The following is a 13,983-nucleotide window of genomic DNA, read 5'->3' on the forward strand; positions in this document are numbered from 1 at the left end:
AAACCGAGTATTACCGGGGAAATTACCGGCGGCCCAACGACACCGAAAGAAGGCGGGTCGGTTTTTTTCTTTAACGGCGGTATTACCGGCGGCATTATCACCGCCGGTAATTAGAGGCGGCTCGCCGCCGGTAATTAGAGGCGGCTCGCCGCCGGTAATACCAGCCACCCCTGCAGGTATTATTTCTCTCTCTTTCTCTTTATCTCTCACTTTCACATTTAATTAATTTATTTCTTTAACATTTAATTAGTTGAACGACGTCGTGCCTTTGCCGACACCGTCATCGCCACCGCTCCGCCGCCGACCACTACCGTACGCTTTCGTTCTCGTTAATTATTTGATTTATTTATTAATTATTTTGTTAGATTAAAATTAATATTAATTAGATTAATTTTAATTAATTTATAATATTTGAAGTATGATTAATTAATTTAAAATTTGTTTTTTAATATTATTTTGTTAGAATCTAATTAATGTTAATTTGATTAATTTTAATTAATTTATAATATGTGAAGTGTGATTAATTTTAATTAGTTAAATTATATTGAAATTTGTTTTTACAATCTAATTAATAATTAGGTGGAGTTTGATTAATTTTAAATTAAAGTTGTTTGATTAATTATAAAGCATGATTAATTTTAAGTATAAATTTGTTAGAGATTTATTTATGTTAAATAATTTTGTTAAATAAAGTATGATTAATTGAATTTTAAGTATGCTACGTATGTGTTTATCATGAAATGATATGATATTATATATTGTGGGATAGATTTAATCAATTTCTTAAGGATCTTCTCCCGTGGGGATAGAAATTGATTATTTCTTAAGGATCTTCTCCCAACAAATGATTGTTTTAAATTTCAAACTTTATTTTTTATTGCTTTATATGTATTGTATATTGCTTCGACATTGGGGGGCCGGGTAGACCTAGTATAGGCTTAGTAAATTAGGACCACTATGGTCACTATAGCTGCTGGTAGAGTCGAGCACTTGGTAGTTATGATAGTGTGGTTATGCTGTCGAAATTTTGTTTGATTCAAGTAATTTATGATATTTTATTTATTTTTCTCAATTAGAATTTGCAAGAATGAGTGATAATCGCATGTGGATGTATGCGAGATACAATGATCGTTCTGCATTTGAAACGGGGCTGGAGAGTTTCCTTGATTATGCGATAAATCAAACGGCGTATACAGATGGAGTAGGTAACATTAGGTGCCCGTGTAAGAAGTGTAACAATGAAGCCTTTTTATCTGTACCTACAGTCAGAAAACATGTTACTAGGCGTGGATTTTTCCACAATTACACAACTTGGGTTTATCACGGGGAAGCACCGATGTATATGGCGACAGAACATGCTGGACCTAGTAATTACCAAGTAATGGATGAGGATGATGGGTCATACAATAACTATGAAATGATGGTGCATGATCATGCTGGACCTAGTAATTATCAAGATGTGTCAAATCTGGAGGAGCCGCCCAATCCTGATGCTCAACAGATTTACGACATGTTGAACGCGGCCGATAATGTATTTGTTTGCACTCAGTAGTTGATAATGTATTTGTTTGTTAACAGTAGTTGATAATGTATTTGTTTGCACCCAGTATTTGATAATGTATTTGTTTGCTTGGTTGATGGATAGTGGGGGTTATGCTGTCGAAATTTCGTTAGATTCAAGTAATTCATCATATTTTGTGTGTGTCAATGCTTATATAAATCATTTTGAAACAGGTAACATGTCTTGCCGTAGAAGTATATTTTCGTTTGCTGCATCTAGTCGGTCTGATCGAGATGACCAGCCGACTGATGACACATCTGATGGGTCCGGCACAGGGATTTCTGCGACTCCTGAGACTCCCCAGGCGTCTAGTAGTTCACGGGCTAGAAGGCCCATCGCCCCTCCAGCTGCCACCATCAGGGCCAACGCGCCTAGGGAAGCACATGGGAGGCTTGTCTTTCAGAGGATGCCCAATGGGTAAGTATTTTAATTTAAATCATTATTTTTCGTACAACAAACAAATCCTTAAATTAGTTTTACACAGTGCTTTGATGGAGCCAGTGGGCCTGGCCAAAGCCTACACTAAAGCATTTAAGAGGGTGGATAACCCAGGCGGGTACACTTGGAGGTTGACTCCCCCGGATGTGAAGCAGTTGTACTATGCCGAATTACAGGTATGATTGAATTTATAGTGCATATAAAAATATTTGATAATCTATTGTAAAATGTTATATATTAAATTAACTATTTCATTCAACAGAAAGAGTTTTCTTGGTCGCCTGCGGACGAGCTTGAGGTCAGGGCCATGTGGGAGGTTAAAGCCAGCAAGAGGTACAGTGACATGATGAGCGACTACAAGAGGAAGCTCAGGGCTCATACCGATGCAGGTCGGGAGATGGATAGACCCGTCTGGATGTCTGCCGAATTCTGGACAGGACTCAAGGCATACTGGAGTCAGGAGGCTGTTCAGGCCATTTCCGAGCGAGCACGTGCGAACCGGATGTCTGAGCCCGATGGACCCGGTACTGGGATCAGCAGGCACGTGGGAGGGTCTCGGTCCACTCGTGTCCTGCAGCAGAGTCTGGTTAGTAATTATCAAATAAATTCATAAGTATATATATATATATATATATATATATATATATAATATCGCAAATAATAACTTGTTTATATGCATGCATGGACAGAGCTTGGACACTGGACTCCCCCTGACTGCACAGAACTATAGCACTTTCCTCCGCCTCCACATGCGCGAGGATGGATCTTTTCTGTCACAGAGGGATGCGGACATTGATGTAAGCGGTTAATTAGTTTAATCAAATATTAGTAATTCATAGTGAAATGTATTTATTTTAATACAATTTTCAATTGTTATGTCTGAATTAGGCGGAGATTCGTCGCATTGCTGTTGAGACTGGGCGAGAGGACCGGCTGCCTGAGATCTACTTGGAGGTCGTACGGCCCGACAGGTCCCGGCTCTACGGCACTGGAAGTGCCGGTAGGAGCCAGGTTAGTAGGGGGTCTTCTCAAAGCACAGGCACTTCCATGATGTCTCAGCAGATGTATGAGACACGGATCTCCACGCTTGAAGAGCGCCTTCTTGCCGAACAAGCAGAACGTGAGGCCCTCCAGCAGCGTATGGCTGAAATCGAGGCGTTCATGAGGCGGTCGGGTCAGCTACCTTGAGCAGCACTTTATATTTTGGAACTATTAATTTAATGTTTTGGACTATGTAATTAATTCATGTTTTGGAACTATTTGTCTGAACTATGTTTAGGAACAAAATTACAACTGCACTTTCTTTTTACATTTATATATGTTATGTTGAGCAACTATTAATTTCATGTTTTCAAACAACATTACAATTAATTCGTAACAAAGTAATAAATTCAAAATAACGACGAATGGAAATAAATTCAAATTACTTATCTTATAACAAATTATCTTCTTGTTTTTTATAAAAATAAGGACGTATGGAAATAAATTCAAAATACAATAATTATCATCATAAAATACTAATGGAGTATATAAACTATATTGATTAAAAAAAAATAATTAATTAATTAATAATAATAATAAATTAATAAATAAATACTTTTGCGACATAAAAATAAAGACAAAAATGAGTTCGATCCGTAATTAACAGCATCTCATCGATATCATCTTGATATATTATAAGGTTATGAATATATATATGATTTTGTATATTGAATTAGACTTTAAATGAATTAATAGGTACTCTATATATCAATAATACGAGTGTTCTGTACTGGTGACCATTCGAAAGGAACTTCAAAGTTAAGCGTGCTTGACTTAGAGCACAACTAAGATGGGTGACCGACTGAGAAGTTCGTCTAAATAATAAATAAATAAATAATAAATAAATTAATTAAATTACAAAAACAATTACCGGCGGTATTTTCCCGCCGGTAATTAGCAGCAGCATTTTACCGCCGGTAAGTGCAACAATTACCGGTGATATTCACCGCCGCCGTCCGGTGAATATCACCAGCGGCAAACCCCCGCCAGTAATTACCGGCGGCATAATGCCGCCGGTAATTTGCCGGCATTTCTCCGCCTTTCACCGAGGACAAATAACGGCGGGACCTACCGCCGTTAATTACCGGCAGCGTGTTTTGCCGCCGGTAATAGTGTTACCGACGAGAAAATTATCGGCGGCGAGACGCCGCCGGTAATGCCCCCGGTAGACTAATTTCCGGCGGCCGTCCCCTCATTACCGACGGCAAAACGCCGCCGGTAATCTCCGGTTTTTTTGTAGTGTTGCTTCTGCACCATGTCTCCATCGAGGAGGACACAATCTCTCATTGCAGTGGCGGAGTTAGTATTATCATTGTTTAAAAATGACAAACATGGTTTTCGTACCTCAATTCCACATGTTTTGTTGTCATTTCCCTTCATGTTTTGCTTGTGAATGCTTGTTTGTGCCCGAATATTTAGTATTTATGAAGTTTTGATTGCTTGGTATAGTTTTTGAGTATTTTCAGGGCAAATCAAGAGTTGATTGGAGAATTGTGAGAGCATAGGATTGAAGTACGTCTCGAGAGGAATCCATGAGCGTGAACGGCGCCCGAATCGGAGCTCGGACGAGGGAGAACGGGGCCGACAAAGTCAGCCGCGCACAGAGGCCGCGGCCGCGGTCACGCGTCGTGGGGAATGTATCGCCCGCGGTCACCACCCGCGGCCGCGGGGTGGGACCGCGGGCTAAGTGCTCAAGTCCAGGGGTGTACCGCGGTCACCACCCGCGGCCGCGGTCTGGGACCGCGGGTCCCCCCCACGGTCACCACCCGCGGCCGCGGGGCGGGACCGCGGGTTCCCTGCGTTTTGCCCACGTTTGAGCACCACGGGCGCGGGCCATGACCGCGGGAAAAGAGCGGAGTCGCGTTTTTCAGCCCTTAAACCCCATTTTCCCCCTTTTTCTCTCATTCTTCTTCTTCTCCATCACTCATCTTCCCCAACACTCCACACACTAAACCCTAGCCTCCTTTAACACACCCATCTACCATTGAAGACCATTGAAGAGAAGAGAAGGAAGAAGAAGCTCATAAATAGGATTTGTCATTTCTTACTCTCTCTTTCATTATGTACACCTTTAACTTTGATTTATTGTGTTTGAACATGTTAGGCTAAATTTCTCTTTGATTTGGGGATTAGGCTAGATGATTATTGTAATGGATTGATTTTTTTATGCTCAATATAAATCTTGTTTGTTCATTTGCACATTATCTTTTCAAACCCTTGATTTATTTCTTGTATGGATTGTTGGCCACATTCTATGCATTTCTAATTTGCACTTTGAATCGGGAGAGGATAATTGCAATAGATAAGGTGTTTGAAACATATTAATTCGATAACCGGGAGGTTGAGAGTTGGGTGAGAGTATGTCGATCTTTGTGTGCTTTTGGGAGTTATAGGTTAGAAGTTGACCGGGGACGGCAACTATGACCCGTAATCTACCGTTCTAGTCGTCCGGGAGGGGGCTAGAACTAGTTGGGAGATCACTCTAGATAATTAGGATTGTCAAGATTAATATTGAGCTATAATTGAAGTCTTTTGCTTAATTATCGATGCCTAGTCCCTAAATCGCCTTAATCATCTTATTTATCCACTTTGCTTATTTGATTTTTATTTGTCTTTGCACTTGTTAAGTATTTAGTTGGATAATCAAACCAATCACTCAATCGTTTAGTCTAAATAGTCGAGTAAAATGAATTAGGATAATCACTAGATTGAACTACTAATCCTTGTGGGATACGACCTTGCTTCCATATATTACAACTACCCGTATACTTGCGGCGTGGTGAAAATATTAGCGAACAAGTTTTTGGCGCCGTTGCCGGGGATTAGTTTAGTTTCTTTGCTTGTGATATTTTGCTTCATTGTGCTTAACTACTTTAGACATTTTACTTGCTTTAATTTTTGTTTTCTATTTTAAGATTGTGTTTTGACTTCTTGTTCTTGTTGGTTGATAGGTAGTGTATGAACACAAGATCTAAGGGTGCACCTCTTATACCTATAAACCTTGAGGTTGAAGCTTTTTGTCGACACAACAAAGCAAGAACAAGAAGAGATAGAGAGTTGGAGGAAGCTATGGCGGAAAATCACGACTTAATCCGTCAACTTCAAATGCAATTAGAAGCCATGCAAGGGAAAATCAATGAGCAAGAAGCTCTAAGAAATACACCTCCACCACCACCTATTAGCAATATGTTCCAACCCATTGTCCAACAAGGAGGAGTGAATGCCCCGAGAATCAACGCCACAAATTTTGAGCTCAAGCCGGCCCTCATAAATATGGTACAACAAAACCAATTCACCGGTCTTTCCCAAGATGACCCGAATGGACATCTTGGAAACTTCTTGGAGATATGCGGCACCATCAAGATGAATGGAGTCCCGGAGGATGCCATTCGACTTCGACTCTTCCCCTTTTCGCTAAGGGGCATGGCCAAGACATGGTACCAATCTTTAGAGGGTGGTTCTATCACTACATGGGAGAACATGGCTCAAAAGTTTCTCAACAAGTTCTACCCTCCGGGTAGAACCATGAAGATGAAGAAGGACATAGTCCAATTTCACCAATTTGATGGAGAATCCTTCTACGAAGCTTGGGAGAGATTCAAAGAGATGCTAAGGAAGTGCCCTAACCATGGTTTAGATCAAAACACAATCATTTGTGTATTCTACACCGGGTGTAGTGGTGAGATGCAAAGAGACATGAATGCATCGGCCAATGGAGCATTGTTGGAGAAAAGCCACGCGGAGGCCGCTCACATCATAGAGAACTTGGCCACCAATTGCCATCAATTCCCAACGGAGAGGATCATCTTGAAGAAGGTGGCGGCTACAACAAGCTCGGATCCGATAGCTCTTTTGACGGCTCAATTGACCGCCATGAATAGCAAGATTGATGCTATATCAATGTCAAGGGTAGAGCCCGTGGTTGAAGAACAAACTAGCTTCGAGGATGTGAACTACATCAACAACAACAACAACCGAGGCTATGCGAACTTCCGGCCCCAACAACAAGGTGGCTACCAAGGGCAAGGGCAATACACTCAAGGATTCCAACCTAACCGCCACCCTAACCTCTCCTATAGCAATCCAAACAATTTCTTGCAACCACCGCCCGGATTTGCGGTGAGCCATGGCATGATCAAGGAAGAGAAGAAGCTCAACCTTGAAGAAATATTGATGAAGTTCATGACCACAACTCAAGCTCACATGACAAGAACGGATGAGAAGTTAGAGGCTCAAGCCAAGCAATTGAAAATGCTTGAGATACAAGTGGGACAAATTGCCGAGTCTATAAACAATCAACACCAACAAGGGCAATTCCCAAGCAACACAATCGTGAATCCCAAGGAGCATTGCAAGGCCATTGCTCTAAGGAGTGGGACAACATATGAAGAGCCCAAGATGCCCGACGAAGAAGATAGAAGTGGTGTTGTGGTTGAAGTTGGAGATGGCAACCCTTCAAAGGAACAAGGAGATAGAGGAAAGAAGAAGGAGGTATACGTGGCTCCACCACCTTATTGCCCACCAATCCCTTTTCCTCAAAGACATCAAAAGAAGAATGTGGAGAATGAATTCTCCAAGTTTCTTGAGATTTTTCGAAAGGTGCACATCAACATTCCACTTATTGAAGCTTTGAAACAAATGCCCTCCTATGCAAAGTTCCTAAAGGAGGTCATATCAAACAAGAGGAAGATGGGAGAGAATGAGACGGTCAATCTAACCGAAGAATGTAGTGCCGTTCTCCAAAGAAAAATCCCCACCAAGATCAAGGACCCCGGGAGCTTCACAATCCCTTGTGATATTGGGAATGATCGTTTTGGGAAAGCTTTGTGTGATTTGGGAGCAAGTATAAATTTGATGCCGCTCTCAATCTTCAACAAGCTAGAGATTGGCACCATCAAGCCAACCACAATTGCCCTTCAAATGGCAGATCGTTCCGTTTCTTATCCAAAGGGGATAGTAGAAGATGTCCTCGTGAAAGTCAACAATTTCATCTTCCCGGTGGACTTTGTTGTTTTGGACATGGTGGAAGACAAAGATGTACCTTTAATTCTTGGGCGCCCCTTCTTGGCAACGGGGAGAGCCCTCATTGATGTTGCTAAGGGCGAACTCACCCTTAGAGTGAATGAAGAGAGCTTCACATTTTCAATCCACAAGGCTCTCAAGTACAAGGAGGAAGAAGAAAAGAGGGTTGGTGAATGCAAGATGATGCAAGTGATAGAGTCTTGCATCAACATGGAGGAGTACCACATCTACAACAATCCAATGGACACTTGCCTCCTAAACCCTCTATTCTCTTTTGTTGATAATGATGAGTTTAATGCTTCTAACTTATTTATTGAGGCTAATGAAATGAACTTTGTGCAGAAAATTTCACAAGGAGAGGCATGTTTCTTGGACTTGAGAAATGGAGAGCCGAAAGATGAAGGAGTGGAGAAGAAGACTCCCAGCTTGGAGTTAAAACCTCTCCCCGAACACTTGAAATACGCCTTCCTTGGTGAGGATGAGGCGTATCCGGTAATTGTATCATCCTACCTTTCTCCTCATGAGCTTGATCAATTGCTAAATGTTTTGAGGAAGTATAGGTCCGCTATAGGATGGTCAATTTCCGATTTAAAAGGGATTAGCCCATCCATTTGCATGCATAGGATTTTGATGGAAGATGATTTTAAACCTAGGAGGCAAGGCCAAAGACGGTTAAACCCTATTATGCAAGAAGTAGTAAGAAAAGAAGTTCTCAAATTGCTAGATGCGGGAATTATTTTTGCTATTTCGGATAGTGAGTGGGTTAGTCCCACTCAAGTTGTTGCTAAAAAGGGGGGGATAACCGTCATAAAAGATGAGCATAATGAGCTAATTGCAACTAGGTTAGTAAATGGATGGAGGATGTGTATTGACTATAGGATGTTGAACACAGCTACTCGAAAAGATCACTTTCCTCTTCCTTTTATTGACCAAATGCTTGATAGGTTGGCGGGGTATGAATTTTATTGTTTTCTTGATGGGTACTCCGGGTATAATCAAATCATGATTGCCCCGGAGGACCAAGAAAAGACCGCTTTCACTTGTCCTTATGGCATTTTTGCTTATAGACGCATTCCATTTGGTCTTTGCAATGCCCCCGCTACTTTTCAACGATGCATGATGGCCATTTTCCATGATTTAATTGAAAATGTAATGGAAGTTTTTATGGATGACTTTTCTATCTTTGGCAATTCTTTTGATCATTGTCTCCATAATCTATCTATTGTGTTGCAAAGGTGTGAGGAAACTAACCTTGTATTGAATTGGGAAAAATGTCATTTTATGGTTAGGGATGGAATTGTGCTTGGACACAAGGTCTCCAAAGCCGGATTGGAGGTGGATCGAGCAAAGATAGTGGCCATTGAGAAGCTTCCACCACCATCCAATGAGAAAGCCGTGAGAAGCTTCCTTGGACATGCCGGGTTTTATCGAAGATTCATCCAAGATTTCTCAAAGATCACCAAACCCTTATGTCACCTTCTTGAAAAAGATGCAAAGTTCAACTTTGATGAAGATTGTTTGGTGGCCTTTGAGAAACTCAAAAAGGCTTTAGTGAGTGCTCCCATTTTGATCACACCGGATTGGTCACAACCGTTTGAGCTCATGTGTGACGCAAGCGACATCGCCGTCGGGGCCGTGTTGGGGCAAAAGAAAGACAAGCTATTTAGAGTCATCTACTACGCTAGTAGGACTCTAGATAAGGCTCAATCAAACTACACCGTCACTGAAAAGAAACTTTTGGCGGTTGTGTATGCCTTCGACAAATTCCGCTCCTACCTCATTGGCACAAAATCTATTGTTCACACCGACCATGCGGCCATCCGGTATTTATTTGAGAAGAAAGATGCCAAGCCGAGGTTGATAAGGTGGATCCTCCTCCTTCAAGAGTTTAATATTGAAATCTGAGATAGGAGAGGATGTGAAAATGTTGTGGCGGATCACCTTTCAAGACTTGAGAATCCCGTGGAAGGGGAAAATGCCGATGTGCCCATCAATGAGAATTTTCCCGATGAGCAAATCTTGCAAGTCAAGACCCACACCCCATGGTATGCGGACTACGTCAACTATCTTGCATCCGGCATTCATCCACCACCCGAGTTGAATCGTTACCAAAGAAAAAAATTCTTTCATGATGTGAAATTCTTCTTATGGGATGAGCCGTTCTTGTATCGACGATGTGCCGACACCATCATCCGGCGGTGTGTACCCGAAGAGGAATGGGGAGCTATTATGAGGGAGTGTCATTCTTCCCCTAGTGGAGGGCACTTTGGCACCAACCGAACCGCTTTTAAGGTGCTTCAAAGTGGCTTCTATTGGCCAACTATTTTCAAGGATTGCCACTCATTTATTTTGAGTTGTGATCAATGCCAAAGAATGGGAGGAATATCAAAGAAGCACGAGATGCCCCTTAACAATGTGATTGAAGTTGAGCTCTTTGACGTATGGGGCATAGACTTTATGGGCCCATTCCCAATGTCTTTCGGCTTCCAATACATTTTGTTGGCCGTGGAGTATGTTTCAAGATGGGTGGAAGCAATTCCTACTCAAACCAATGACTCCAAAGTGGTGATCAAGTTCCTTCAAAAGAATATTTTGACAAGGCATGGAATTCCAAGGGCCTTGATAAGCGATGGAGGATCCCACTTTTGCAACAAGTGGATGGAAGGACTTCTCAAAAAGTACGGGGTGAAGCATAGAGTGACAACGGCTTATCATCCCCAAGCCAATGGTCAAACCGAGTTGGCAAACCGGGAGATTAAACAAGTGCTAGAGAAGACGGTGAATGGGAGCCGGAAGGATTGGTCTCTCTTGCTTGATGACGCACTTTGGGCATATCGAACGGCGTACAAGACACCGCTTGGCATGTCACCATACCAACTTGTATATGGGAAGTCATGTCATCTCCCCGTAGAGTTAGAGCACAGGGCATATTGGGCGGTCAAGAAGCTCAATTTTGATTTCAAGAAGGCCGGCCAAGCTAGAGTCTTTCAACTCAATGAGTTGGATGAATTTCGAAGTGAGGCATTTGCAAGCTCAAGCCTCTACAAAGAGAGGACCAAGAGGTTTCATGATAGGATGATCCACAAACGGGAATTTGCACCCGGGGATGAGGTCCTTCTCTTCAATTCCCGCCTTTCACTCTTTCCGGGAAAGCTCAAGTCCAAATGGTCGGGCCCATTCCTCATCAACAAGGTCTCCCCCAATGGAGCTATTGAATTGAAGGGCAACGATGGACGCACTTTTGTGGTGAATGGCCAACGCATTAAGGCATACTTTCGAGCCGAGCCACGAGAGAAAGTGTCCGTCATCATTCTCGCCGAACCAAAGACATGACACCATCATGAAGACGTCGAGCTCACGACGTTAAACTAAGCGCTAGTTGGGAGGCACCCCAACAAGGTATCTTTAATTTTTGCAAGTTCAATAAACACACATATACATAGGTATTATATATTCATCTATGTATATATTTTTATATGTGTGTGATTTCTTTTGTTTGTGAGTTTAATTCCCTTTATCTTAAAAAAAAAAAAAAAAAAAATTGAGAGAAAAACGCATAAAAATTGAATTTTTCAGAGGTGAGGACTCCCAAGGAGCCCGCGGTCACCACCCGCGGCCGCGGGTTGGGACCGCGGGCGAAACGCGCTGATCCAGGGATGTCCCGCGGTCACCACCCGCGGCCGCGGGCGGGACCGCGGGCCTCCTGGCCCCGCGTTGACCTGCGTTGACTCGGGTTTTTAACCCTTTTTCACCCTTTTTCCTCACCTTTCACTCTCATTTCACACCACCCACGAAATTACACACTCTTCCTCCTCACTTTCACTTCCAAATCCAACTACAAGGTATGTTTTACTTGCTCTCATTCCTTCATTTTTACATTCTAAGCATGATTTAGAAGATTTTTACCGATTATTTTGTGATATTTTGCATTCTACATGTTTATATGCAATTAGGGCTCAAAATTAGGATTTTTCCTACATTGTGCTACATTGTTGAATTGATGATTTTAATTGCTTCTATGCATGTCTAGGATGATGGGTCTTTCATTTAATTGCAATTTAATCGGTGAATTTATGCTTAATTGACATTATTGCTTAAGAATTTGCTTGTGTTGGGTGTAGATAAATGTCTAAGTTTGGGGGGGAGATTTTGGTGATTGTGGGCTTGATTTTGATGCTATGTGTTGTTGTGAGATGCATTGTGATGGTGTGATAAATTTATGTGCTTTTAGAATAAGAATTCGCCCGTTTCCCGGGCTAATTTGCTTAGTTAAGTTGTTTTCTAGTATCTTGTTGTTGACGTTTGCTGTGTCAAATAAAGACTCACACTTGGTTTTGTAGGCACATTTTGCTATGGCACCACGTGTAACAAAGGGCAAAGGAAAGGGGAAGGCCAGTACCTCCCGTGCCGATGAGGTGACTATCACTCGGCACACTCCTCAATTCTATGGGATTCGACTTCCTACTCCGGACTCCCGCGAACGTTGGGAGCAACTTTGTGCCATTCCTCACCGGCAATGCCGGTATATTTGCTCGGAAACTATCGAGGCCATGGGAATAGCCGAAGACATTTGGTCTTTGGCGGATAGAGGCGGATGGCGGCGAGTAATCACTGGGGGATGGTTAGCATACCGAGGGCTCACTCTTGAGTTCCTCTCCACATTCCAGCTCATCAAGTCCAACGGAGCTCCATCAAGAATCTCTTTCCAACTCGGGAATGAGCCCCGAGAGCTAACTATTGATGAGTTGGACGAGATTTTGGGTTGCCCCCAAGGAGGAGCATACGCCGGTGGGTTAGAGTTCAATCCCACCCGTATGTGGGAACGATGTCACTTTCGAGGCGTGGAGGAGATTGCAGGCTATGACTCCCGGCGATCAAAGGCGGCGTCATTGCGCAACCCGGTTATCCGCCTTACCCAACGGGCCTTCGGGTTCACTTTCCTAGGTCGGGAGAATGTGGGCTTTTGTCGGTCGAATGAGCTCTTACTCATTCAAGGCGCCCTCACCAACATCTCCTTATCTCTTGGGTGTCTTTTGGCCGACCAATTCGAATCTCAAGCTCACACAAGAGGGGGCAAAATATGCATTGGAGGCATGATCACCCCTATAGCGACACATCTTGGGGTGGCTATTCAAGAAGACCCCATCTCCCGTGACATCCTCCTCGACCGACGTTGCCTAGTGCAACAACACTTTCTCGCCTCCGGGAGACAGCTTTTGTGGATCCTCAAGGGCGACAACGGCAATGTGTACTTCCCATTGCCCAATCCGGCCCTTACCACCATCATGGGCCCCGGGGAGGCCGCTAACCTAGGCATGCGTCAGCCCGCCCACTTTGCCGCCACCATTGCTCACCTCCAAGACGCACATGCACAACAACACGCCCCCGAGGGCGAGGAGGACGAGCAAGCATATGAACCAGGTGGTGAGATACCTCAACCACCCCCGGCGTATCCAGGAGGGGGTGTCGGATTTGAGGATAGGATGATGGGCCGCTTTGACTCCTTCCAAGCCGCAAACATGGCCCGCTTTGATGCAATCCAAGAAGAGCAAAGAAGGCAATATGAAGCCTTTTTGCAATACCAAGAGGATGAGCGGCGCCGCTACGAAGAGCACATGCGCCACTTCCATGCCTTCCATGGCCCCTTCCCGCCACCGTAGTCGTGCCCGTACCATTGTGAGTCCGAGCCAACTTATCCTTCTCTTTTCCTCCAACCTTATTTCCACTTTGTGTGAAATAAGTTTGGGGGGGAGGGGGAAGATGGATTAGTTGTCTCGTTTATCTTGTGTTTTTGCATGTTTTATTTTTGTTATGTTTTGAATAATTGAAAGACTTTTTGATGTTTTGATTTTTGTTGGGATAATTGTAACAAATTTTGTGAGGATGATTTGTTTGTTATTGGGCTTATGATATGATTGTGT

At 43.1% G+C, this 13,983-nt stretch overlaps 1 protein-coding gene and 1 non-coding gene across 2 annotated transcripts; one reads left to right on the forward strand and one right to left on the reverse strand.

The window, feature by feature from the left end:
- Positions 1-2,159: 2,159 nt before the first annotated feature.
- On the forward strand, positions 2,160-2,867 carry LOC131022398 (uncharacterized). Its single transcript, XM_057951854.1, has 2 exons — positions 2,160-2,585; positions 2,689-2,867. The coding sequence occupies exons 1-2, from the start codon at positions 2,307-2,309 to the stop codon at positions 2,806-2,808; spliced, it is 399 nt and encodes a 132-aa protein (XP_057807837.1). The 5' UTR covers positions 2,160-2,306; the 3' UTR covers positions 2,809-2,867.
- A 3,701-nt stretch (positions 2,868-6,568) lies between these two features.
- Positions 6,569-6,675, reverse strand: LOC131023985 (small nucleolar RNA R71). Its single transcript, XR_009101583.1, has one exon. It is a non-coding gene; the product is annotated as a small nucleolar RNA R71 (small nucleolar RNA).
- Positions 6,676-13,983: the final 7,308 nt, after the last annotated feature.

This window comes from Salvia miltiorrhiza, chromosome 4 (assembly GCF_028751815.1).
Source record: "Salvia miltiorrhiza cultivar Shanhuang (shh) chromosome 4, IMPLAD_Smil_shh, whole genome shotgun sequence".
In the NCBI taxonomy this organism is placed as follows: Eukaryota; Viridiplantae; Streptophyta; class Magnoliopsida; order Lamiales; family Lamiaceae; genus Salvia; species Salvia miltiorrhiza.

Excerpts from the sequence above, each read along its gene's own strand:
- LOC131022398 (XM_057951854.1), top strand. The coding sequence starts at position 2,307 with ATGTGGGAGGTTAAAGCCAGCAAGAGGTACAGTGACATGATGAGCGAC. Across the intron at positions 2,586-2,688 it reads GTGTCCTGCAGCAGAGTCTG|AGCTTGGACACTGGACTCCC; the intron begins GTTAGTAATTAT and ends ATGCATGGACAG.